Source organism: Gopherus flavomarginatus, chromosome 17 (assembly GCF_025201925.1).
Source record: "Gopherus flavomarginatus isolate rGopFla2 chromosome 17, rGopFla2.mat.asm, whole genome shotgun sequence".
NCBI classification, from domain to species: domain Eukaryota; kingdom Metazoa; phylum Chordata; order Testudines; family Testudinidae; genus Gopherus; species Gopherus flavomarginatus.
Window position 1 is genome coordinate 18,511,199 of NC_066633.1, and position 27,989 is coordinate 18,539,187.

General features: G+C 43.4%; 1 protein-coding gene across 11 annotated transcripts in view; it reads right to left on the reverse strand.

Moving 5' to 3' along the window:
* The window catches only part of CACNA1B (calcium voltage-gated channel subunit alpha1 B), a 530,102-nt gene that overhangs the window by 41,963 nt on the left and 460,150 nt on the right, over positions 1-27,989 (reverse strand). For 10 of the 11 annotated variants that reach the window (XM_050926295.1, XM_050926292.1, XM_050926289.1 and 7 more), the window contains 2 exons: positions 20,254-20,381; positions 9,425-9,521 (listed from right to left, as the gene is read on the reverse strand). In XM_050926295.1, the coding sequence (XP_050782252.1) occupies positions 9,425-9,521; positions 20,254-20,381 (225 nt within the window). The remainder of the gene's footprint in view (positions 1-9,424; positions 9,522-20,253; positions 20,382-27,989) is intronic. The other variant, XM_050926294.1, reaches the window with a different exon arrangement.

Genomic DNA, 27,989 nt, shown 5'->3' on the forward strand with positions numbered 1-27,989 from the left:
AGGACAGTTTTCAAAAGTGAACTCTCCAAGGGCACGTGTAGCCCTGTGTATCTGCACACACAAACAGACGTGTGGCGCAGCCAATTAACTGAGCAAATGGACGCTCACGTGTACATGCAAACCGGTGTTCGCTGGGTGCAGTGCTAGCGAACCACCTGGACGTGTGACCCTCCACATTTATTCTGTGTCCCATTGTAACCATACTGCTGAGTAGCAGGAGTGATGTGACTGGCTGCTTTGCCTTGTGGAGTCCTACACAGCCGTGACAGCATACATTACAAACTAATTGGATGACCTAATGCCAACACCTCTAGAGTGACCCAGTATGGGTTATTTCTGATTGGACATGTTATCAATACATGCCAGCCATGGCACTGAAAGACAAGAATAACTTTTAGCCCGTGCACAGCATTTTTCATCTGAGGATCTCAAAGCACTTTACAGATATTCATTCGGAACTAAAATCTGGCTGTTAACGTCAGAGGTGATGTAGTGAGTCCAGTAGACTCAACCAGACTCCCTCCTGGGCGAAGCACAAGCTAGCTCCAGCACCACTGCAATGTGTGGCACAATCATGGCCCTCCAGACCCAGCCAGGAGAAAGGATGGACAAGACCAGGGGCCTTCCCTCTGCCATCCATCCAGCTCCTCCCACAGCTGGTGGCAAGGATCAGTGTGCACGCCCTCCAATGGGACTGTAGTTAGCCATTGAGCAAGGAAAGTCTCTTTGCACTCCCTGCAATGCCTTGCTCACTCATGCACATTCTGACCATAAGCCTCACTACTCCTGTCCGAGGCAGGTTATTATTGTTCCCATTAGGGAGAGAAATGAAGTGACCTCCACGAGATCACAAAGAGAGTCAATAGCAGAGTCGGGAACAGAACTCAAGAGTCCTGACTCGCAATCCCCTACTTGAATGACTCCTTCCCAAAGGGCAGAAGACAGGATAGCAACCTGTAATGCACATGAATAAAATGCTCTCAGTATCTCTCAATAGCAAGATTTGAGTTTATCACAATGGCTTTAAATCATCTACTTAGAGCAGCCACCCCTTTCTGAATGCATACCTGGAGAAAAGGAGAGGAAAAACCAGCCCTTTTCTATGGTCGATTCCCCTTATTTGGGGGCTACTCACTGTCATGCTGAATAAGCACTCAGGGGCCAGGTTTGTTAGGAGAGACGCTTAGCCCTGTCACTGACTCCACCAGTACCCAGCTCAGCATGAGTCTGCTCAGGCTTCTAGTTCTAGTTCACACTGGACAAGCTGATTCATATTGTCTTATCTGGCAACATAAATAGCAAATATCTCTTTAAAGTAACCCTTTCCTCCAGTTACAGCACCTGGCAGTCCTTAATATGTGCCAAATATTTATTTTTTTCTTCCTCCCAGTTAAAAGCCTCATCTACCTGCAATGCTGCTAGGCCCTGCCGCACAGAAATCATAGAATTATAGAACTGGAAGGACCTTGAGAGGTCATCTAGTCCAGTCCCCTGCACTCACGGCAGGACTAAGTATTATCTAGACCATCCCTGACAGGTTGTTGTGGAATCTCCATCACTGGAGATTTTTAAAAGCAGATTAGACAACATCCCTAGGCAATTTATTCCAGTGCTTAACCACCTTGACAGTTAGGAAGTTTTTCCTAATGTCCAACCTAATCTCTTGCTGCAATTTAAGCCCATTGCTTCTTGTCCTACTCTCACAGGTTAAGAAGAACAATTTTTCTCCCTCCTTCTTGGAAAATTGTTTTATGTACTGAAAACTGTTATGTCCCCCCTCAGTCTTCTCTTCTCCAGACTAAACAAACCCAATTTTTTCAATCTTCCCTCAGAGGTCATGTTTTCTAGACCTTTAATCATTTTTGTTGCTTGTCTTTGGACTTTCTCCAGTTTGTCCACATCTTTCCTGAAATGTGGTGCCCAGAACTGGACACAATACTCCAGTTGCAGCCTAATCAGCACAGAGTAGAGCGGAAGAATTACTCCTCATGTCTTGCTCGCAACAATCCTGCTAATACATCCCTAATACATCCCATTGCTTACAGTTTAGGGGCCTGATTTTCAAAGGTGCTGAGTGTTCAAAAGTCCCACTGCAGTCCATGAGAGCTGTGTGTGCTCACCACCTCTGAAAACCATGTAATCAGCACTTCCCTCTACAACCCCCATTCTGAGAAAAATGTCAAAATGTTGCTTAAAGTTTCTGTGATGGTTCCTTGCAAAACCAAAGGACCTGGGAGGAAGTAATTGCTTCATCTTTGACCTGATATAGCTTCTGGGACTATGCAACAAGTGTAGAAGTCAGCAGAGGAGGCCTTGCACTTTTACTGAGTCACAAGCAATCTGCTCACTCTGAGTCTGCCCAGGCATCTGAGCACTTAGTTCAGACTAGGCACGCTCAGGAGTGTAACACAATCATTAGCAACCTAAATTTGCACACTTTATCTAATACCTTCCACAGTGGTTGGAAGTGGGTTCACATTACACAGACTGAACTAATCCTCTCCATTCCTCTCCGGCACAACAAGGCAACCTTGCATCACTATAACCCTGTGAGAGCTAATAAGCATGCTCAGTGAGAGAGGGGGCTGCACTATCTAGCCCCTCTGCCTTTCATGCCCCACTCAAACCAAAATATTGCCCATTTTAGCAGTATTTCAGACCTGCAGTCCTCACTCTGCGACCCACTGAGCCTTGGCACTGCCTGCTGCTTTGAAGTGTGATTCAAAAATTTGCCAGAAGGAACTGTAGGCAGGAGGGGCAGGGTTTCATTTGCAGCATTTTTCCATTACTCCAGATTTCAAAGGAAAACATAAGAGCATGTTGACACAGATGGGAAAGGATCACAATGCTCCTAGACTCCAGTAAGGAGTTCACTCCACTCCAGGATCAACTTGGGACTGCCTGCCACAAATCAGAAGTGTGGTTAGCTACACTAATTAAATGGGGGAAGACGACTTCCTTAGACGAGGAGAAAAGCCCACACTAGATCTCTGTGCCTGGCAAAAATATATTTCTCGGCTCCTTTTGCCATTCCCCTTCCTTCACTGCATTTGCTCTCACATTTCCTCAAATGGAGTTTGAAGAGAAGGAGATGGAGATCTAGTTCCTGATTTCCTAACCTGTGCCAGAGAAACTTCCTCAATCCCCAGACATTAATTAGGTAGTTTCAGAGTCATTCTCCCTTCTCAACATGAGCAGAACAGAGGCTAACAAGAGGAACCTAACAAATAAAAGGCCTCAGGGACGGGGGCTGTGATATTTTCTCTAGAGCATCCTAATTAACTCTCTGCATCACAGAAGAGGGAGCAACCAGACGACAAGATAACAGCCAATTACAGACTGGAGCACAGCTTACATCTGCAGCATTTCTTGCTCCAGGAGATGAGAGAGTCAGACATGTCTCAGCTATTAACAGGGGTTGTAACTAGAACTGGGCAACTAACTGTGCACAGATGTTCATTCAAGTAAAATACAGAACTGACCTGGCCTGAATTTGTGCCAATTTCATGTTCACTTTCAGCAAATAGTCTCCTGAAAATCTTTACTCACAGGAATTCCAGTGGAGACAGAGAATTTTAAGCAGATATTAAAGAATGTTAGGGGCAAATCATCTCAGTGTAGAGGGCTACTATACAGCCTATACATCCCTTACATCTCAGGGTGTAAGTGAGATTTTAGTGGCACACAGGGTTCCTAACTATAGTCCTTCTGCAAGGAAGTGAATTGTAAACATGAGTATGTGTGTGGGGAATCTGACTCAATGTTACACTCATCAAAATGTCAGTGGAAAAAACCACCATGTGCTCTGTGTATCCTGTTAAAACTAGCTAACACCATTCAAATTTTGGATACTGAAAACTCACTTTGAACTACTCATGGGCAATTTATGGGACAAAAATCACCGAGGGAGTGGGGAATGATTCCCAACAGTGAATACATTCGAAAGAATTGAGAACTGCTTACGGACAATCTGCTGGCAGAAAAAGAGTCTGAATTTGTTGAATAAATTATTTGCTATGAATAATTAACCCTGTTCTAACTGTAATTATTACGCTCTGGCTTATTTAATGCCCTGTCTTTTGACTGGCTAGTCATTGCGTTTCCCCATACAAACACCTCTTGAAGAAAGTAGAATGACCAGCCAGTTAGCACAGAGACCAGTTAAAGGCTATGATTCATTTAGAATCTTTCACAGCATAATCCAGACATTCAAATTCTGCTGGCCCCATTCCTGACACAACGCTTGGGAGGGAGAATATTGCCAGGTGTCCCCAAAGCCAGTCTGGCCGGTTTGATATGGCCTAAGGAGTTCTAAAGTATAGGCCATGGGCACTACCATCTCGGTATGCAAGGCTCAGCCTTTGGGCCAACAGAGAGGTACTCAGAACAAGATGAAGCATTGCATGCTGGAATTTGTAGTCATCATGGGCTGTGGTTCAAGATGGGCAAGGTAAGGGGGTGGACCGGGTACGCTTGGCAAATTGTAAGTGTGTCACAATGCCTGAATAATGAAGAGTCTCTCAGAGAAAAATAAAAGTCTGTCCCTGAGGATATTCTTCATTTTCTTTCCTGGACTGTTCCAATGCGTTCACACTATGAGATTTACTCACTGTGCTGACACACGCATTAACAGTATTTTGGCTGGAAGAGTGTAGATGTTCAAAAGTCATACAGTGTGACACAGGGGCAACGTTCAGATATTCCTGGTATTAGCAAAACCGCTGATGTTATAGTGAGGCGTGGCAGAATTTGTTTGGTTTTTTTTTCATAATTTCAAGGGATAATATTGACGAATCAAAAAATTAAAGCTTTATAACCGGTAAACATCCTATGTCAAAATATATGAAGTAAATAGCCTTAAATCAAACTCTAATATATTCTCAAGCATCAGTTTTCTTACTTAGCCTATCTGTACATTCCCACTATTATCTATGGAAATATTTCTTCTGTCGGTTTGTGTGCGTACAGTGAAATTGACATTTACCAATAAAAATCAAATCTTTCCAAGCCTAATGACGTTATGCTCAAGAGTTGAACCTCGACTCAAATCAAACTGAACCCCCTCCTCCAAATTCTAATTCATTTTGGCATCAGCTCAATAGCAACGCATTGCCAAGTACACAGAGGGCATTGCGCCAGTTGGGTTTCCTTCCCCCAATTTCACTGCAGATACTCTCTGGGATGTATAAAATCAGCCCCATGCTGAAAATGCCATTGTTAAGAGCTGTGTACAATGACTGCAAACGCTTGGGCTCCAGTTCTGCCAGCTGATTAAAAGCACGCTGCTGAAATGCTAACTGTATTGCCTTGAAAACGAATGCACAGATTTCCAAGAGAGAGCATCACGAGCACCAAGATGCATGCAACCATTGTAGCCAAAAAATCTTCTAATGTATTCACATAATGCACTGACCATTTTCCTATGCAATTTTTCCAGGTGTGCATGTACGCGTGCATACGCACAATGGTGGGGTTAGCCAGGATTATTTGCCTACAAACCTGCTAAAAATACCAATGTTTAGAAGCTTCCATGCTCCCAGTGTGCGTTATAAAAAGAGGGGAGACCCATAACGAAAGCAGGGCAAATAATGAATTTTTTCCTGTTTGCTGGTAATTTTAAAGAAATTGACCAATTTTTTTTTGAATTTTCAGCAAATCTAAAATTAAAAAAAAAAAAAAAGGTTTCTGGTTGAACTAAACATTTCATTCAACCTGAAACAAAATGTTTCTATTTTGTCAAAAATGAAACAATTCATTCAACCCAAACTAAATGTTTTGTTCCATTTTTGGCCATTTGTAAAGGTTTTTTTGTATTTTTAATAAACAAACAAAATGTTGCTTCCAACCAAAACATTTTGTTTCAAAAATGTCATCGTAAAACATTTTGATTGTTTTGTTTTGTTTTTGACAAGATCAGTTTGGCGAAACTGACACGAGCTCACAAAATGTGCTGGTGTCACCAAATCTGTATCTTTTGCCAAAGAATCTGGACCAGCCCTCCCTGTGGCTGCTGGCAAACTCACAAGGCCTGTACAGGACTAAGACGAAGTCTCAGTAAACTCTGCTAAATGGACCAAAGGCTCCAATTTGAAACTATGCTACCACTAGAAGTTTAATCTATTGGAGGGGAGACAAAGTGCTACTTTCCCCTACCCCAGCCCCAGCAATGTCGAGGAAAGTGGCTTTCTTCTTTCGAAAGCCCAGTGTCTCTTGGGATAAAGCTCTCCTGTCACCTGAGGAGTGTCAGAACAAGGCACTAAAAGATTCCCATGCATGAACATCAAGGCAAGCAGCAAGCCCCATGCATAACAACTCTGCAGGGATTGGTCTTGCTAACCAAGGAGAACAGTTCACAAAGGAGGAACAAAATAAACAAATTAAAAAAAAAACTGATGGAAAGAAATAGGAGCCCCAAAAGGCTGGAGAAAATAAACAAACAAAAAACACCACTGAAATATCGAGAAGGTCAACAGACAGAGCCAGGGACAAAATCATACAGGCTGCTCAGATCTTTGCAATCAAAGAGAGAGTCGGGAACACACACATATTACAAAGAGGGACAAAAAGGGCAAAAAACCTTTTGCCCAACAGAACAGAAAACAAGTGACTTTTACTGACAGTGAGAGAACAGGAGAGGGCAGAGACAAAACATTGACTCCTTTCACTAGCTGTCTCTGAGCTACAGTTGCACAAGTAGAGGGTGTCATTTGAATTGTTATTTACTTATTTTCTATCTTCTTCGAAAGCAAATTTGTTTGTGATCTGAAACGTGCATGGAGCCGAGCGTGGATGGTTGCACTGTGCCTGAAGTAGGGCCGACTGTCTGTTTTCCCATCAGTTACAAACAGATCATGGTGAACAGCAATGGTAACATCAGGTAGACAATGACCACTTGGCAACCACTGGAGTCCAGGGCCACTGAATGCAACCACTCACATGCAGTGTTAATATGAGTGCAGATTTTTAGCACAAACATGTCTCCTTGCACATGCTCTTCCTAGTCATGTCAGTTCATAAAAATGGAGGAGAGAGGCAATGAAAGCCAATGTCATTATTAGCGAAAGCATGGATTTTTGCAAATTAAACGAGTGAAATCCCCTAGTAACACTGCTACGACTATCAATGGAGATGAGCCTAACCTGCAATGACTGATCTAACCCTCCAGTACTTTGGGGGGAGGGGGAAATTCAAATCAAGATCCAGGTGCAAACTCCAGAGCTTGGACCTATTCTATAGTGAGCCAAAGTGGAACAATATATCTGACCACCTTCAACTCAGGGAAAGTCTCACTGTGAATCTGAACTTCACAGCTCGGACCCGCCTCTACTTATGAGTCTCGCGTACACTCCCTGCTATCTCTCTGGAGATCTGCTACTTGATGAGTAAAAATTAAGGGTGGAAGAATCAAGTGGTTGTATTTTAAAAAAATACTCAAGGATACCTAAATGTTATGGGAGAGGTTTATAAATACAGACATAAATTAAACTGCCTGTAAGAAGCCTAATGTGAAAAGAACTTTCTAGTGATGAATGAGGGCAGATAAGTATGTAAGGTCTCAGGTTGGAAAAAAGTCTGCATATATAGGTTAAACAACAACAAATGCAGCCTCTAAACAATGCAGAATTACAAGCAGCCAATAACCCTGTTAAAATGTATGTTTTAAACACACTTATTGGCTACTTTTAATGTAGAGAGGTAGGAAAAAGTAAAACAATTGAAAATATTGTGCTTCTGTTTGTGTGCGTACATACGTCTGCTCTAAAAAGCATATGTAGAAAGTGGCCAAAAAAACCCAAATAAACAAAAACCAAAACCCAGCAGCTCTGAAAATCAAGCTCACGGCGTCTTTGGGCCTCTAAAATAGACACACTTAAAAAAAACAGTGGCCACTTTTGCAAATGTCGCCCTTTCTGAGTGTGTATATATATTACCAATGGATATTTTAAATGGCTGAAATATAGAAGTTTAAAAATTGATAATGTACCTGCAAAGTTTTTATAAGGATGTTCACTATATTTTGGCCATTATTATATATTCATAATAGATACGCCCCTTTGGAGTACTCACATCTTATGCCAGGAGCATATCTAGATGCACACAGAAAATGTACCTAACTGAGCATTCGTGTAATACTGGATCCAAATACTCCTCCAAGCCAACTATTCTTACCTTCTTTTCACTGTGTCCCACAGAGGGGAAATGCACTACAACAGGGAAGAGTCATGTGGAAGGTATGTATTTGAAACTTTGGTTGATATTTACATGTGCTACGAAAGGCCACAGTGAAATTCAGGTCTTCCTGGAAGTGGAAGGAGGTGGGGACTGGACCTGGGGTTTTGGCACAGGCCCATCTCACGTGGAACCGTTCCTGAAACTCAGTGTCACATAGTTTAAATGAGAAATCAGGTGACACTTGGAGGTATGATGTGGTCTGGGTTCATTCCAACCTGTCACACCAAGCAAAGCTCAGGGTGGATGAGTGGGATTTTCAAAAATGCTCAGTGCTGGCCTAATTCTGTTTCCACTGAAGTTAACAGTAAAACTCCCATTGTCTTGAATGGGAGCCAGTCCTGCATGCTGTTGAAAATCCCTTTGAAGGCATGAGAACCAAAGCTAAAGAAATATTCCTAATGAAGCCCCCTCCAAATGCAAATTTCATGCAGAATTTGGTGGCAGCAGCGCAAGTCTCGCTGAAACCAATGGGAGGGAATTGGCTGGAATCCTGGATCGCGCTTTATACATTCAGTCTAATTTATCTCTGCATTTCTACCACACTCTCCACAGCAGGGTCTGAAATGTAGCAACTAACGTATTTTTAAATGTAATGTGTCTTGTGGTTTAATTAAAACTTTATTTTTGGACAAATAATATGTGATTTCTCTTTTTCCTTTGGACCAAAATGCTTTGATTTGTGTGCAGTTATTTCCATGAGTGTATTAGGAAGCATTTATGGTATCGGCTGTATTTAATAACTTGCTACCTCCTACGGCCCTGCCCACCCTAATTATTTTGACCTAATTAAAAGAAAAAAACAACACACAACTAAAAGGCTAGTCCGAGTAGACAGCGATATACAAAAATAAGTGGAGTTGTATTGGTAGCATAAATTGTTATTAACTCAACTTCCCACCCCCACCCTCCCCCAGTGGACTGGAAAGGAAGCAGAAAGATACAGAGAGCGACACTTATATAGATAGGTGGAGACATAGCTAGAAAGACAAACTAACGTGTCACAATTTTAATGACTGAAAAAAACATTATCAAAAATGTGGCACGTTTAAAATGCTGCCTGCGTAGAAAGAAGATAAAGCACCAGAAAGAACTCAGGATCACACCAATAAAATCACAGGAAAACGGCACCCATTTCAGCCATGGCAAAAGAAGCTTTCACTGGTGGTTTGGGGAGTTTTTAAGGATGATCTACCTTATAGGCAACTCGAGCAGGACATTTCTTTCCCAGGCCTAGAGGTGGGGACATGTGTCTCAGCATCTCATACATGTCAGTATAACTGATGCGCCCGCTTGGAATTGAAGGCGGGGGGAGAAAAAAAGGGGGGTGGCAAAAGCAGGAGGACACGGAAATCAAACCGGAACCAAAATAAAAACGGGGAGCAACACAAAGGGTGAAACGAAACCAGGGAGAGGGAAATGCAGGGGCGGAGCGGGGGAGAAAGCAGACAAGAAAAACAGATATCCGGTTAATCAGATTTCTCAGGAAAGAGAAAAACAAACAAAATAAACAAGAGGGTAAACTGCAGGATTTCTCCGCTTCCGTCTCTTTGGCTGAACCCCCGGGTGTCTCCTCATCGCAGAGAAATCCCAGGTTAAACTCTGACGCTCTAATCCCTGCGGCAGCAGTATGGAATGATTGATGTCTAAGTCAATGGATATGGAAAGGGATTGGGGTGGATAGGGATTTTGGGGAGGAGGTGATGAAGAGGGGTTGCTTTTGTTGTTTGCTTGTTTTTCAAATCAAAAAAAGGGCTGTATTCACCATGCCAGGGAGAGCTGGTAGGCAGAGTTATGGGACAGACACAGATGTGACTCATACAATGCTTCTCTTTCCCTTTTGTGAATAAGAAGTTTTGCTTCCAATTTAAGTTAACAGCTAAAAGAGAAAGAAGAAGAATCCTTTTTTGGCTTTTTCACATGGGTAGACTAAGATTGCTTGGACTCCCAGAAAAAGCTGAATCTCTGCAGCACCCTATCCAATGAAGCCAGACTCCTCCAACAACTCAGATTCGGATCTGACAAGGGCAGCCGCATAGATCCCAGCCAACCTTCGATTTGTGATTGGGACTGGGGAGAGGAGGTGGCCATTCCATTGTCTAACCGACTGGCTTCATTAAAAGGGTACGTTGACCAGCCTGCGAGTTTGGGAGCAGTGGAAAAAGCTAGAAAGTACAGGGCTCAACTGAACCCTTGCAATTATGTCTCCATCATTGATGAGTTTTGTTATGGCTGGAGTCCACAACAAATTAAATCCTCCATTGGGAAGAAAGGGCGGCAGAGTTGAAAATCCATCCCTTCCTGGCCTGCTACCCCTACTGGTGCTGCCATTGACTTTGGACATAACTGTAGTGCCTGGTTTTATCTTCTCAGCTGGCTGCGTGTTAATAATACTTTGTCATTCCACAATGCCTTTCATCCAAGGATATCAAAGCATTTAAAGACCATTATTAATTAATATAACCCCCCCTGTGAAGCAGAGAAAGTATCATCTCCATTGTATAGATGGTGAAACTGTGGCCAAAGAAGTTAAATGAACTGGCAGAGCTCACACAGCAAGTCAGGTGCAGACTCAGGAATAGAGCCCAGGTACCCTGAGTCCAAATACTCGAGGGTGCTCACTAGACCACACTCCCAGGTACTACACAGATGGCTGCTAGATGGGGAAAAGGAAGGAAGAGAGAAACAACTGACAAAAGCAAAAGGATAAGTGTCTATGCCTAGCCATTATCTCAACGTAGAAATACAGCCCTGGGGGTTTTATTCCCACCTGAAAAAAATATATTTCGGATAGATTTTTAAACCTCATTGATCATATGAATTGAACATGGAATGCACATTTTAGAGAACTATCCACCATGGCTCCACAATCTCTTTCTTGAGTGGTAACAGATAATTTAGACCCCATCGTTTTGTGTGTATAGTTGGGATTATTTTTTCCAAGGTGCATTACTTTGCACTTCTCAACACTGAATTTCAGCTGCCATTTTGTTGCCCAGTCATCCAGTTTAGTGAGATCCCTCTGTAACTCTTTGCACTAAGATTTGAACTTTGCATCATCTGCAAATTTTGCCATCTCACTGTTCATCCCTTTTCCAGATCATTTATGCGTGGGTTGAACAGCACAGGTCCCAGTAGAGATCTTTGGGGGACTCTACTATATACCTCTGTCCTTTGTGAAAAATGACCATTTATGCCTACCCTATGGTCCGGTCTATACTACAGATCTAGACTGGTATAACTACGTTGCTCAGGAGTCTGAAAAATCCACCCCCACCCCCCGAGCGACATAGTTATACTGACCTAGCCCCGCCCCCCCCCATGTAGACTGTGCTGTTGGTGGGAGAACTTCTCCCTGCAACATAGCTACTGCCTCACATGGAGCTGGATTAACTATGCTGACGGGAGAGCTCTCCCCTGTTGGTGTCGACCGTCTTCATTAAAGCATTGCAGTAGCGCAGTGGCACCAATGCAGCAATTTAAATGTAAACTTGCCCTTTGTTTCCTATCTTTTAACCAGTTACTGATCCCTGAGAAGACTTTCCCTCTGACCCCAGGACTGCTTACTTCGCTTAAGAGCCTTTGGTGAGGGACCATGTCAAAGGCTTTCTGAAAGTCCAAGTACACTATATTGACTGCAACATCTTTGCCTACATGCTTGTGGACCCCCACAAAGAATTCTAATAGATTGGTGAAGCATGATTTCCCTTTACAAAAGCCATATTGACTCTTCCCAAACATACTGTGTTTCATCTATGCCAAGTATCAGGGGGTAGCCATGTTAGTCTGGATCTGCAAAAGCAGCAAAGAATCCTGTGGCACCTTATAGACTAACAGACATTTTGGAGCATGAGCTTTCGTGGCTGAATACCCACTTCATCCGACATGCATCCAACAAAGTGGGTATTCACCCACGAAAGCTCATGCTCCAAAACGTCTGTTAGTCTATAAGGTGCCATAGGATTCTTTGCTGTGTTTCATCTATGTGTCTGATAATTTTGTTCTTTAGTGCAGCTTCAACCAGTTTGCCTGGTACTCACGTTAGGATTACTGGCCTTTAATTGCCAGGATTGCCTCTGGAGCCTTTTAAAAAAATTGATGTTACATTAGCTATCCTCCAGTTATCTGGTAGAGACGCTGATTTAACAATAGGTTACATATCACAGTTAGTAATTCTCCAATTTCATATTTTAGTTCCTTCAAACTCTTGGGTGAATCCCATCTGGTGCCAGTTACATATTACTGTTTAGTTTATCAATTTGTTCAGAAATCTCCTCTACTGACAACCTAATCTGGGACAGTTCCTCAGATTTGTCACCTAAAAAGAATAGCTCCTCCACATCCACTGCAGTGAAGACCAATGCAAAGAATTCATTTAGCTTCTTGGCAATACCCTGTCTTCTTTGAGTGCTCCTTTAGCATCTAGATCATCCAGTGGCCCCAATGACTGTTTTGCAGGCTTCTTGATTCTGATGTACTTAAAAAAACTGCTGTTATCTTTTGTATTTTTAACTATCTATTCTTCAGATTTTTTGGGGGGCCTGCCTGACTACACTTTACACTTAACATGCCAGACTTTATGCTCTTTTCTATTTTCCTCAGTAGGAGCTAACTTCCAACTTTTAAAGGATGTCTTTTTGCCTTTAACCATTTTGCCTTTTTTATTCTATTGTTTAGCCATGACAGTATGTTTTCGGTCCTCTTACTGTTTTTATATTGGGGGGGGGGGCGTACATATTTAGTTTGAACCTCTGTTATGAATCAAGAATTGCCTCTCCCCAAGAGAAGCTGTTCCACATGTCTAGAAATGTTATTTCTGCATACCCTCCTGAGGTGACATGTACCCAGTCAATATGAGGGTAGCTGAAATCCCCCATTATTATTGCGTTATCTGTCTTTGTTGCTTCTATAACCTCTCTGAGCATTTCATAATCACCATCACCATCCTGGTCAGGTGCTCAATACTATACTCCTACTGTCCTTCTTCTATCCAAAGAGATTCTATGGTATAGTTAGAGTCATTTAAGATTTTTACTTTATTTGACTCTATGGTTTCTTTCACAGACAGAGCCACTCCACCACCAGTGCAACCTACTCCGTCATTCTTATCTATATATTGTACTCTGGTATTACCATTTCCCACTGATTGTCCTCATTCCACCAAGTTTCCACAACACCTATTATAACAATATCTTCATTTAATGCCAGGCACTCCAGTTTACTCATCTTACTCAAGTACTCAAGACTTCTAGCATTTCTATGTGAGCATTTGCACATTTTGTCAATATTCAGTTGCTTGCCTCCATATGTTATATTTAAATGGGATTCTTTTACATTTGACTGTTGCTCACTAGGCCCTACCTTTATCTTTACCAACTGCTTTCCTAGACCATAGAGTTCCCCCTTTAATAAATTCATCCACAATGGAGTTCTCCACTGGAACCATGTGCTTCTCTGCATCTGCGGGCTTTCCTTCAGCTCTTACTTTAAAAATAAGTCTAAAATCTTTTTGAATATTAAATGCTAGCCATCTGGGTCTATTTTGGTTTAAGTGGAGCTCATCCTTTCTGTAGAGGCTCCCCTTTCCTCAAAAGGTTCTTCAGTCCTTAATAAACCTAAAACCCTCCTCCCCCTACACCATCATCTCATCCAAGCATTATAGTACTTTGCAAGTTCATTACACTGTCATCTGAGGATCTCCAAGAGATCTGTGTTGTTCCTAACGGCATTCTAAGGCTACTGCTATTTAGGAGCCAAGCGTGTGCTTGGGGCGGCAAGCCACTGGGGGCACTCTGTTGGTTGCTGCGAGGGCGGCAGGCAGGCTGCCTTCGGTGGCATGCCTGTGGAGGGTCCGCTGAAGCCGTGGAATGAGCGAACCCTCCACAGGCAAGCCGCCGAAGGCGGCCTGCCTGCCGTGCTTGGGGCGGGAAAATGCCTAGAGTCACCCCTGCTGCTATTACACTGTGGCAGAGAAAGACTTTTCAGTCCCTCATCCTTTCCTAAGCCTATGTCAGCATTCCCACCCTGCTGCATAATTAACTGGGCCCTTGATCTAATGTCCTTTCAACTCAGGAAAGAGCAGGGATCAGAGGTTAGTCACTAAACTGAAGGTGCAACATCAGCTAAAAATCCAAAATAAAATGGCCCCATATCACTAGATTTCCTCCTCAGTATTCTGCAGAAATATTATTATGCTGTTTCTCTCTCTCATATACATATATATGAGTGTTGCCCCTTGCTCACCCCTTCCCACCTAGATCATGAAGGATGGAAGCTTGTGAGTTCACTGTCTCATAAGGCTGCCTTTCTCCAGCCAGCTGGGATGTAGGAGTAGATGGGGAATTGATGCATCAAGAGATAAGGGGGCAGTCAATCATTCCTTTTCAGGCAACGGGTTAGTCACGTTCCAGTTTCTTTTCAGTATCGTTTGCATTTGCAGTTTGGATAAAAAGGAAGGAAAAAAAAAAAAAGGAAAACCAAAGGAGGAAATGCTGGACAGACTCTCTGAAATTCCAAACCTTGTATGCCACCCTATGAGGGCACTTCTTTCCTAAGCCAAGGGGTGGAGCAATAACACGTAACAAATTGTACATATCCTTATAATGAATCCGGCAACTGGAAAGAAAACATCACAAGTTATAACAGCACAGGCAAGAAGGGAGGCCTTGTTCCAAAAGATCACTCCCCTACAGAACATAGCAAATGGTAGAGGGTGGAGGAGGAAAACATTCTAGAAGCAAGGCTCGTTTCTGGGAGGTAGACACCTTAATTCAGATCTAGAGAGTGAGAACTTCCAGTTGCTCTAAAAAAGCCACAGCATAACGTAGCTTGGATGTTTTAATTACTGTCCGAACTACAATGCAATACAAAAGATCTTCTAACCACTGCATTTAATTATGAGAGTCACTAATGTTATAGTCCTTTAATATGTCTGAAATATAAGAACATAGAAGATTAACAGTCAGCTCACTAGTTTGCCATTTTAAGAGCCTTATGAGACTGATTAGGACTGAAAAAATTCAGATCCCATTAGTAACAACTGAAATCAGACTATCGCAAAGTTGTTTTTATGGTTAATTCTATTATTTAAAAAAATGTTTTCAGTTAATCTAGCAGCTGGATTAAGAAACTTCATGGATTACTTTTATTCCTAATTATAATTACACAAATTATCTAAATAAATAACAGCACCGAACTTCAAGGGAACCTGCAAAGGAAAGCAAACTGGGATTATACACTCCCCTACACACTTTTTTTAAGCTTCTTTATGATACATTAAAAAGGCTTTTTTCCCCCAATATTTTCATGTGGTTTTGCTTTTTGTATTAGAAATTCCAAGCTAGTTTACTCATAGCTTTTGCACAGGTATAATTGTATCAGTTTAGAAAACTACACAGTTCAATTGGTGTAACCCACTATTATGAATACAGTTAAATTGATATTAAACTGTGGCATACTGATATTATAGTGGCAGGGCTGGCTCCAGGCCCCAGCGCACCACGCACGTGCTTGGGGCGGCATGCCGCGGGTAGCGCTCTGCCGGTTGCTGGGAGGGCGGCAGGCGGCTCCGGTGGACCTCCCGCAGGTGTCCCTGTGGAGGGTCCGCGGGTCCTGCGGCTCCAGTGGAGCATCCACAGGGACGCCTGCGGGAAGTCCACCGGAGCCGTGGGACCGGCGAGTGGCAGAGCGCTCCCCATGGCATGCCGCCGTGCTTGGGGTGGCGAAATGGCTAGAGCTGGCCCTGTATAGTGGCATTTACCTTTGGTGAATTTAATGAAATTTCTAAATCAAAATTGTTCCGTCAGTGCAAAAACTGTGCATAGACAAGCCCTGAAATATATCTACCCTGGGAGACTCTGTGGATGACTGGAAGAGCTAGTGTGTTTTTGGCATGACAAATGCCACTGTAGTGGACCATGATTAATTGACAGTGGAACTTATTCTTATTTAGGCATTTGAAATCTCTTTGATTTTTGTTTGCCATTGTTAGCACCTATTTATCTCAGATGCTTGTGAGAGAAGCTCTTGTTAGGGATCCCACAACCCTGCTCCTTCAATTAAGAGCTGAAAACACTTACAGTACACACTTCTAGTCATCCAAGGAGGACTCTGACAAAAGAGGAAATACAAGGCTTGACATTGCTAATATTTCCAAGGGGCGGGGGGAGGAAACACATAGTAAAAACTCTTCAAAAGAAAAATACAGAACCTTTCAGGCCTTCTTTATACATCTTAAAGAAAAAAAAAAAGGCCATACACACAGGGTGGGTGCAAGAATGTTTCGCACCCTAGGCGAAACTTCCACCTTGTGCCCCCCCCCAAGCCCTGTGGCAGCTCTCCGCCCCTCCTCCACCCTGAGGCACCCACCCCCGCAGCAGCTGCCCCCAATCTGGGGAGCTGTGCAGCAACTCCCAGTCCCAGCTCACCTCTGCTCTGCCTCCTCCCCGAGCACACCGTCGCTGCTCCACTTCTTCCGCCTCCCAGGCTTGTGGTGCCAATCAGCTGTTTGGCGCAGCAAGCCTGGGAGGGAGAGAAGCAGAGCGGGGCGGCATGCTCAGGGGAGGAGGCAGAGCAGAGGTGAGCTGGGGCAGGGAGTTCCCCTGCGTGCCGCCCACCCCTTACTTGCTGCAGGCGGCCCTCCCTGCACCCCCCTGCCTCAGCTCCCTCCACCTAAATGCCGATCACGACCGGGACAGCTGAAGATCCGGCTACCGCAGTTGCCACCGAAGGACCCGAAATGCCGCACCCCAAATGCTAGCGCCCTAGGCGACCACCTAGGTCACTAATGGGTTGCACGAGCCCTGCATACATCCAATCTTATTTTTTTTGCAGGTCATCTTGAAGTTCAATGCTATTATTTTTAAAAATGACTAAAAGTGGTTGATAATTAATGTGAGATTGCCATTTGCCAGTATCAGTTTGCATGTGATAGATTTTCTCCAGAACCAGATTAGTAGGGTTCATAGCTCTCTCTTTCTCTGATGTATGGTGTTTCTACCATCCTTTAATCCATCAGCATTACCATATTTACCTTCTATTTAGCAAAATACTTTTTTAAAACAATAGTAATATTTTCTCTGCTTTTACCTCTTTCTCAACATTTTGATTATTTCCCCCCAAGAAAGTTTGAAGACATAATAACCAGGAGAATGATGGTGACACTGAAGATAATATTTTAAAGACATAAAATATTAAAATAAATATATAACTATTACCCTATACATCATAATATTTGCACTTTGCACTCACACTTCGCCTTTCATCTAGGAGTCTCAGATAGCTTACAAAGGTGGATAAGGCATTATTATGTTATTGATGGGCAAACTGAGGCATACAGAGGTTAAGTGGCTTGACAAAGGTCACAAAGTAAGTCATCGATAAAAGTAGGAATAATAATCTAGTCTGCCTCAATCTAGATCACACTGCATATAATCCCCTTTCATTCACATTATGATGATTATCTATTATTCCCCATGACATGTAAATACCTGCATTATGAAGAAAAGATCTTATCTCAGAAAGTGTAAATCACTGATATTTTAGGCCTCAAACCTGCAAACACTTAAGAATATGCTTAGTTGAGGTATGAGACTTCAATGGAACTACTTGCATGTGTAAAATTCTGCAAAGGCACGTTTTTGAAGGCTCAAGGCCTAAGACATCAAAAGTCCTGACTCCCCTTTGATTTACACAGTTGCACTTTGGGAGTAACTCCACCAAAGTCAATGGAGTTACACGAGTGGAAAACTGGAGTAAATTAGAGAACGAAGCTCCCTGATCTTCATGCGTGACACAGTGTGCATTCATTACTTTTTAAAAATAAGTGTCATTTTAAACCATTTTAATCTTTCTCTTCAGAATCAGAAGAGTGAGGAAATTATGCAGAAAACACCCTCCTTATAACCCCAATGGTCTGAGCTTCTGAATCTTAGGAAAAGCACATGGGTGTTTTTTCTTGTACAGAGATAATTTATCTCATTGGTGCTCATGGGAGTTGAAGTTATTTGTTACAGGGAGAATGGACATTCCCAAATTTTCAGGCTCACTGAGTTTCCCATCAGTGGTAAGAAAGTGGACAGGATTTGCAAATGAAAAATAATATATAAGGATTGGTCTGTATTAGAAACTTGCACTAACTAAAATCTAGTTATACTGGTTCAAACCCCTATTGTGGATGCACTTGAGACGGTATAAATTATGTTTAAACAGATTTACCCACTGTACTAAAGCTACTATATTAAACCAAATTAGTTAAGTTTGATTTAAACCAGCTTAAGTGCATTCTTATTAGGGGTTTAAGTTCATGTCTATAAACATTTCCCCTACATCTTCAGCTCTGCTTGCGGGGGAACAAAAAAAGGACGAAAAGCATAAAGGGGTTGGAAGCAGCTTGTGTGTTGTAGATGTACAAGTCTGAAGCCTTTTCACAAGAGAGCTGTATTTTGTGGGAATCGCATTGCCCGTTGGCTTTGTTGGGTAGATGCGGGATAAGAATTGGGTGGTAGTTTGTAAAAAAAATTGTCCCCAATAAACAATTTCCAAAGGCTGTGAAAGATCAAGGAAATGGTTCTGACTGCACCCCAGAGCATCTAAAACCTTCAGGAGCTCGCTTCGCCCCTTTAAAGCCTTCTGTAGCGGCTAAGTGTCCTGCTTTGTCATAAAGGTGGCACGTAACAGAATGCTTTTCTCCCCTACATTTGTTGCAATATTTTCAAGCAAACTTTGCTCCAGACCTGGTAACAAGGCAACCTTGTAGGAGCCAACCTCCACTTCATCTCTACCCTAAAACTCTTCCAGCCTGACCCGTTGGTCTGTGCTAACACTCTCTTGCTCCTCTTATTGCAGTGTTTCCTGCCACGAGGGACCTGGCCAGTTGTGGTAGGTTCCTCCACTACTGTATTTGGATTAAAAAACAAAAAACCCAAGGCAGATTTCATTGAAAACCTCACTTTCTGGCTGGGAGAAAAAAACCCTTCCCCTTAACAAGCCTGTATACCAAGGATGATTTATTGGAGATTCACTGGGAATTGAAAGGCTCAGAGAAGTAAAGCTTACTGGTTTTTCTTCTCTTTATTGCTTTACATGTCTCAGCTTTCAACCTCTTGCCCAAACAACAATGTATTCTTAAAAAGATTTCATCTGTAACTTGCTGCCATTCAGTGGATGTTTCCAGGATCAAAACATCTGATGCTTCTTCTCTATTTAAGTTGTATGTTTAATCAAACCAATGCTCTATTAACAAATATTCAGTCCTTCCCCCACTGCCTTGCAACCTATGTTGTCCCGTATACCTGTCCAGAGTGGAGGTAAAATGCTACCAGGTGTGAGTGGAGAGTTATGATTTGGTAGCATTCTACACTCCTGTTGCCCAGCTGAAAGTGATGACTCGACATGTAAAGTGGTGGCAAATCAGGGCCACACTCTTTAGGGAGGAATGGCACCTTGAAAACGTGAAAAGAAAGCTTCACTGGTTTCCCATGACCGCAAAACAAATACATGCTGTGGTATTTTGTTATTTTAAATGATTAAGGCAATTCTTGTCTATTAACAAATGCTGCATAATCTTTGTGTATCTAGACTGGGTTTTGGAGAACTTAATTTCAAGTGTTAACTAATACACTTAAGATGGTGAGAGATTCCACTTTCTTTCCCCTTCACACTGGGAAATGAAAACCAATGGTGTTCTGTTGTGTTTCCAGAAATAATAAATGCCTTTTCTGCATGGCCATGGAGCTAGGATCAGGCACTCTGTTTGCATCGGGCCCATTTCATTTTCTGGCACTGTTAAGGGGTTGAGTTTTCTCTCTTTTCTGGTTCCCATGTCAGCTAAAAGGAAATTCCTCTGTAATTACATCAGGTTTGTTAATCTCAAGTGCACAGTGAATCTGGGTTGCAATGTTCACCTCCACAGCTCTTTTCACCTCTGGATTTTGTTTTCCTTGTGGACTTGTAGTCACATTAAAACCAGTATATGGATTATGTCTCTCTATATATTGTCTATATAGATATATGCTGTGCACATACCAGGCAGCTGGGTCGTATTCAGCCCAGACCCGAACGAACTCATCCAGGTGGTGGGGTCCTAGGATGGAAGAGTCTCGTGTCAGGTACTCAAAGTTGTCCATGATTACGGCCACAAACAGGTTCAACATCTGCATAGGGGGAAAAGGATGTTGGGGTCAGGGAGGAAAGAAACACACTGGCCTTTTACCTTGTGCATTCGACGTAAGAGGTGTAACTGAAGAAGGGGGAAGAATGAAGCTGCAAGTTGAGAATACAGGTATTTGCTTTGCGGGAGGTGGGGTTTCTCCACATCCCTATGTTTGTCTTCAAGTCCCCCAGTTTTTAATCTTGGTTGCACCCTCATCCTCATTTCATAGAATCATAGAACATCAGGGTTGGAAGGGACCTCAGGACGTCACCTAGTCCAACCCCCTGCTCAAAGCAGGACCAATCCCCGACTAAATCATCCCAGCCAGGGTTTTGTCAAGCCTGACCTTAAAAACCTCTAAGGAAGGAGATTCCACCACCTCCCTAGGGAACCCATTCCAGTGCTTCATCACTCTCCGAGTGAAATAGTGTTTCCTAATATCCAACCTAAACCTCCCCCACTGCAACTTGAGACCATTACTCCTTGTTCTGCCACCTGTCAACACAGAGAACAGTCTAGATCCATCCTCTTTGGAATCCCCTTTCAGGTAGTTGAAAGCAGCTATCAAATACCCCCTCATCCTTCTCTTCTGCAGACTAAACAATCCCAGTTCCCGATATGGCACTGCAGCCACTATTCCCCCTTCAGGCCAGCAAGAACTGGAGAAATTCTCCTTTGGGACCTGTAATCATAGCTCCTCATTTATTAATAGTAGCATATTAACAGGAGACCTGCCCAACCCGACTCCACAGGCTAAATGCCCTTCCCTTTTCCTGAGGCGTCAGTCACTGCAGGAGAAAAACACAGTGTAGACACACGGAGAGGCAAGGGAGAAGAGGAAGCACCCCTCTCATCCTTGCAGCTAACAGAATCTGCAACCCTTCCACCAATGCCCAGCAGCATGTTCCCCTCCACTCCATACAACCCCACTCTAGACCATCCATCTCTGCCTCAGCATCCCCAGACAACAGCTCCTGCCCCTCCACCAATGTCTCCCCAGTACCAGCAGCTCTCCACTCAGGTGGGTTCCCATCCAGCAGCACCCACCTTCCTCTCCAGAATTCACAAACCCAACCCCATCAACCACCCACATCAGACACCCCCCAGCCCAAAATTGCCAAAGAGACATAGGATGTGACTGCAAAGGATTGTGGGATTGGAACCATCAACACTGATTGTTTTGGGGGGTCCTGGGTAGAGAACCTTTGAGAACTCCTGGTTTAGAAGTCTGCTGTGAGTGTCAAGAAATAACATTAGAATATGCTGGCTTAGCTTTTTCTTCCTGGCCGCACAGCCAGGATCAGGAACTCCATGTGGCCCATTCTTTTTGGCAGCATTAAGGATGTTTTAGGATGATCAGTAGCCCAAATAAAAAGAGCTGCTGGTCTAAGTCCATTTCCCAGACATGCGCATCACAAAGCCCAACACCGCAAAGGGCACTAATCTGTCATGGGGCCAATGGCTCTTCAGGAGAATTAGGGCCTACTTGACTCATGAAAACCTTGTGGGCTACACCTGGCAGCAATCAGGTGCTCCAGGTGATGCCCCTTCTGCTAAGGAAAAAGGGAGCAGCTTTAGCTAGAAAGAGGCTGCTGGAACAGAATAAAGGGCACGTTGATTAGAAGGAACGGGATGAGAAAAGGTGCTCTCTCTAGAGAAGCCATGCAGCTGGCGCAGGTTGGAAGGAGCCCACAGGGGGTAGAATAGGTCTATGTGGGAGCAGGCCCTAAATGAGGGCTTGGAGTTGACAATGAGAATGCCAAGAGAACTGTCCGGATCTGGAGAAGGGAAGCAGTGGCAGAGCTCCTGTTATTAGGCTCTGGGATGAGAATGGGCATAGGCCTCCATCCCACAGAGCCCTACGGGTAGAAGCTGGCTCTGTGGGAGGGTGGAAGAAGGAGCGTGATGTGGCAGAAGAAACCCATTGGGAGCAGAGTAGACTCCTGTGGGGGAAAGTCCTGAGCTAGGCCCTACAACAGTGTGACTCTAAGAACTCCTGTATCCACACCCTACACGCTATTTTAATAATCTTTGTACCTTATGAGGTAGCACTGCACAAAGTAATTGCTCACTGATCAATGATGTCAGGATGAAATGTATGTATAATATTATAGGTCAAGTTCTGAATTGCCTCTGTATGACGATACTGGCCCATGTTCAAGATCGGACAGCCTGGCCGGGGTAAAAGTGTTAAACAGGTTTGTCCTAAACAAAGGAACATGGGTTACCTTAATTTACACATATGCAGTAAACAGGCCCATCAATCTAAGAAGGGGAAGAGATTGCAAGAAACAGAACAATTTGCATTTTCGCAAACAGCATGGAGCGTCCTTCACAACCAGACTTCATGTTGCCTTCCTCACAGATTGAATAAACTTTACTCTGGGGGACAACCTTCAGAAGAATCCATTTCAGACGTTCACTAGACTATAAAAGAAAGAGGCTAGGAACTCAAGTTCTCCTAAGAAGATAAAGGAACCAGCACTTTGGACTTCCAGAGAAGATCTTGACCCTGGGGTCAGGGGGGGTGGGAGGGGTAGGTTCAGCTGTCCTGCTGGACGACTGTGGGTGAGAAAAGCCATCCTGAACCCACACTGTATGTGCCAGGTTGAGTTTTAGTTACTAGAAAGCATGTTTCACTTTTTTTTCTTGTAACCGTTTCTAACTTTTTCTCTCATACTTGAAATCACTTAAAATCCCATCTTCTAAGTTGTAAATGATAAACTTGTTTTACTTTTAATTTAAACCAGCAGTGCTGTGTTAGACCTAAAGTGCTGACTAACTCCAGTTCAAGTGATAAGATGTTGGATTTTCTCTCTTTAAAGGGTCAAATGGACCTTATTGTTCCTCTGAATATTGCAGGACAGGACAGGACATTGCAGAGCATATGGGACTGGGAGTGTGTTGGGGTCATCCTGCTAGTAGTAACCAACGCTGGGGGAAGCCAGGGTGGGGCTGTAGGCAGGCTGCTGGGGTCAGAGTTGCTGATCCAGGGATGTGTAGGGCATAGACCCTCAGGGTGTCATCTGCATGCAGCAGAGCACTGATGCAACCAGGGGTACATGGCAGGTGATGGTGCAACCCCTCACTGGTCTGGATTGCACCCCAGAATGTGACAAATGGATAGAAGGCAAGTCAGGCTCCCATGGGAGCAGAGTGACCCCAGAGATAAAGTGCCAGAGTCCCTGGGGGAGGGAGGCAGGCAGCATGGTGAAACCTGCTGGAGAAGTAGTAGCTACTAGTTTGGCCTGAGTGAGGCCAAAGAATTATTACACTGGATTTGTTTGGACTTTATGACTTGGACAGAGGGCTGAGCCACAGAAGGCCCAGCCAGAGGCAGATGGCCAGTAGGAGGTGCTGGGAACAATGTCCCCTTGCAGTTTCGCACCCTGACGCAAGGGGACACCACAGGTGGTGAGCACACTACCTTATGCTCCCTTTATGACCCCTTCCACAGAGAGTCAAGGACTGAATGGGTCAGGAGAGTAAAGTTCCTTCTCATCGCCTAAAGACAGTTCCTGCCTGGCAGGATTGAAGCATGCTGGGGAACACTGGGACACTGCTTCCCATTCTACTTGCTGCAGTGGATAAAGAGAGGAGTTTGTTCTCCAGGGCTGCTAATCCAGCACCTTTCGCCAGTGTGAAATTCAATACATGTGTATTATTGCAACAGGAAACGTCTCTCCCCGTTACTGAGGCAGTTATGCAGCATGATACAATCCCAGGCATAACTGGTACAAGGTGACTCACTCTTTCTCTCTGGAGAAACATTGTTTCCTTATTCATAATGCAGGCAGAAAGTGCTCCAATCAACTAACCCATCATTTGGACGTACGCAGCTCCTCGCCTGAGAACATTTCCCAGTGCTGCTCGGATCAGAGCAACTCAAGACACAGCAGCTCAGATGAATGGGTTTTGAACCTGGAGGTCCTCTGTTAGGATCTCAGAGATGAGACTTCTCAAAGGGACCCCAGGGATGAGAAGGATAGCATGCAAAAGGCCTCTGCCTCCAATGGCAAGATCTTAATACACAGGTTGGCAAATGTTCCTGAGAGATAAGGGTCCAACCCAACATCTATTAAAGTTGATGGAAAACCTCACACTGACTTCAGCAGGAGTTGAACTGGGCTCAGAAGGTAGGCTAGGAAGGTCACAAAAGACAGATAAGATCTTGTTAGTTTCTCCCACCCAAAAGGTGGAGGTGACGCCCCTGTGCCGGATAAAGACCTGAGAAGCACAAGGCAGCTTTCTATATTTCCGCTCTCTATTCCCGGCGCTGATATGCTGGTGGGGGTGCTGCTTCGTGGCATGACATTTGCGCACCAGGAAATAGTGCAGCGGAGCAGTTTGCCACCTCTCTGCTTGTGATCAACAAAATTAAACAGAATTTAGCTGTCTCCAGCTCAGCAGCACCTGCAAGTCATTAAAACAAAACCAGGCAATTAAGTCTGGGGTTTGAGTTTGTGCTGTTTAAAAGAACCCTGCATCCTTCTGTACTCGTGAGGAAGATCTTTGGTTGGGGGATTGTGTACAGAATGTGCTATTGCTGTTACTCATGACCCATTAATGAAGACATCCCCAATCCCTAACTTACTACCACAGTAATATACTATATGAATGCCAATTAATCACTCTTTAGACCTTTCTTCCAATTTATATGGTATTACTAACCCCATTTTACAGGCAAGGAAACTGAGGCACAGAAAAGTGAATTGACTTGACTACCTGGTAAAGTGGAAAACAGAATCCAGGTATCCTTATTCTCATCCCATGCTCCAATCTACTAGAATTCTTTCAGGGTGTCAACAAGCATGTGGACAAGGGTGATCCAGCTGATACGTGCACCCAGACATTTAGAAAGCCTTTGACAAGGACCCACCACAAAGGTTCTTAAGCAAAGTACCGTCACGGGATAAAAGCAAAGGTCCTCTTATGGATTAGCAACTAATTAAAAGATAGGAAACCAAGAGTAGGAATAAATGGTCAATTTTCACAGTGGAGAGAGGTAAATAGCAAGGATCTTGTACTGGGACCTGTGCTGTTCAACGTATTAATAAATGATCTGGAAAAGGGGATGAACAGTGAGTCGGCAAAATTTGCGGATGACACAAAATTACTCAAGATAATTAAGTCCACAGCTGAATGTGAAAAGTTACAGAGGGATCTCATCAAACTGGGTGACTGGGCAACAATATGGCAGATGAAATTCAAAGCTGATAAGTGCGAAGTAATGCACACTGGAAAAAATAATCCCAACTATATACAAAAATGATGGAGTCTAAATTATGTGTTACCACTCAAGAAAGAGATATTGGAGTCACAGTGGATAGTTCTCTGAAAATATTTGCTCACTATGCAGTGGCAGTCAAAAATGCAAACAGAATCCTAGGAACCATTAGGAAAGGGATAGATAATAAAACAGAAAATATCCTTAATGCCACTATATAAATCCGTACTATGTCCACACCTTGAATATTGCATGCCACTCTGGTTGCTCCATCTCAAAAAAGATCTACTGGAATTGGAAAAGTTGCTGATAAGGGCAACAAAAATGATTAGGGGTATGGAACAGTTTTCATACAAGGACACATTAAAATGACTGGGAAAGAGCCCTGCAAATCCACGGATATCTGCATCTGCGGACATGGATATCCGCGGACCAATTTTGCAAACTGTGGATCAGATGCAGATACAAATTTTGTATCTGTGCAGAACTCTAACTGGGACTGTTCAGTTTAGAAAAGAGATGATTTACGGGGGATATGACAGAGGTCTTCAAAATCATGGATGGTATAGAGAAGTGAAGAGGGATGTGTTATATACCCGTTCACATAACACAAGAATTAGAGATCACCCAATGAAATTAATAGGCAGCATGTTTAAACCAAAGAAAAGGAAGTACTTCCTCACACAACGCACAGGCAACTTTTGGAACTCATTATCATGGGCTATTGTGAAGGCCAAAAGTATAACGGAGTTCAAAAAACAATGTGATACTTTCATGGAGGATAGGTCTATCAATGGTTATAAGCCAAGATGGTTAGGGACACAATTCTATGCTGTGTGTGTCCCTAAACCTCCAACTGCCAGAAGCTGGGACTGGGCAATGGGATGGATCACTCAAAATTACCATGTTTTGTTCATTCTCTCTGAAGCATCTCATGCTGGCCACTGTCAGAGACACGGTACTGGGCTACATGGACTATTGGTTTGACTCAGTATGGCCGTTCTTACTTTCTTAAGGATTTGTGAAGGGATGCTGAAAGTGCTTAAGTCACTTATGAGCATAAGTCCGATTTTACAAAGTCAGAGACACTTAGGAGACTAAATCTGATTGAAAATCAGTGGGACTTAGGTTTTTTAATACCGAAGTCTTTTTTGATCATAGGACTTAGACTCCCAAATCACTTGGGCGCTTTAGAAAATGTTACTCCTAGACTATACTTTTTTCAGGATCCCTTCTGCTATCCCCAAAATGCATTAGGCACAGTTACACTTAATACTGCCTCCTCAGTCAGAAACACCAAGAAGAAGAGGTGGCTATTGAAGGAGGTGAGAGTTTACATGGCATAAACCTGATGGCTTACATACAGCTACCCTCCTGCCTGCCTGGCATTGAAGGCCACAAACTAGTCCAGGACAGCTGAGGCCAATGAAATAATCCCTGCTGAAGGTACTCGGCTCATTTTGTGGTACTGAAGTCACTACATCTGGCTAGTATGTACACCTGATTACGTGTTCTCTGATACACATTAGCTGTTTCATACATCATAATTGCAATTCTAAAGTTCTCACATCCATGGTATCTTTTTTCAAGTTTGGGGCTTGATCCAAAGAAGTCGATTGGAGTCTTTCTTTTGACTCCACTGAGTGTTGGATCAGGTTCAGGTTGGGAGAATCTGCTCACCCCCCTTAGGATCAAAGAAAATGATTCTCTTACAACCTGTTACAGCCCCCCCAAGCCTCAAAGTAGGAGTCAGGGGCAGGACCCTGTCTCCTCTCCTCTTTCTGCACTGCCCAGAAGAGGTGGTTGGCCACAGGGGGGAGTGCCTGTGATGACACAGCAGGTGAATTGGGAAGCTATGGGAGGTTGTTCTTCCATGAAGGTGGTGCAGTTCTGTGTAGTCCCCAGTGCAAGGCTGGGTTCTATACAGGTTTATTTAACTGCTACAGAGCAACTTTTACAGTTGTTCTATTTTTCAGTTTCACGTTATACCAAAGAGTACAAATTAAACAAGGAAAATGATGTCAAACCAGACATCCTTAAAGCCCCTGAAGCAACGTTAAAAACCAATAAATTACATAATTTCCCCCAATTCCGTGATGTAACAAAATTTAATAAACCATAAATACACACCCTGCTGGCAAGGTCACTGCTCTATAATGCTTTAATCGTTTGTGGGGAACCACATGTTTTATTGCAATGAAGTGCCAAGTACATTTTAAAAAATGAGTAATGAGTCTATCCTGAAATATTTTGCAGCTGGCTTACTTTTCACGATATATTTTTGGAGCCCAGCTTCCTATCCTTAATTCTTCACCCTGGGGCCTCCCCATGGCCTGCCAGTGAATGAAGAGTGTCATCCCAGAGCTTTCGGGAGCACTGACT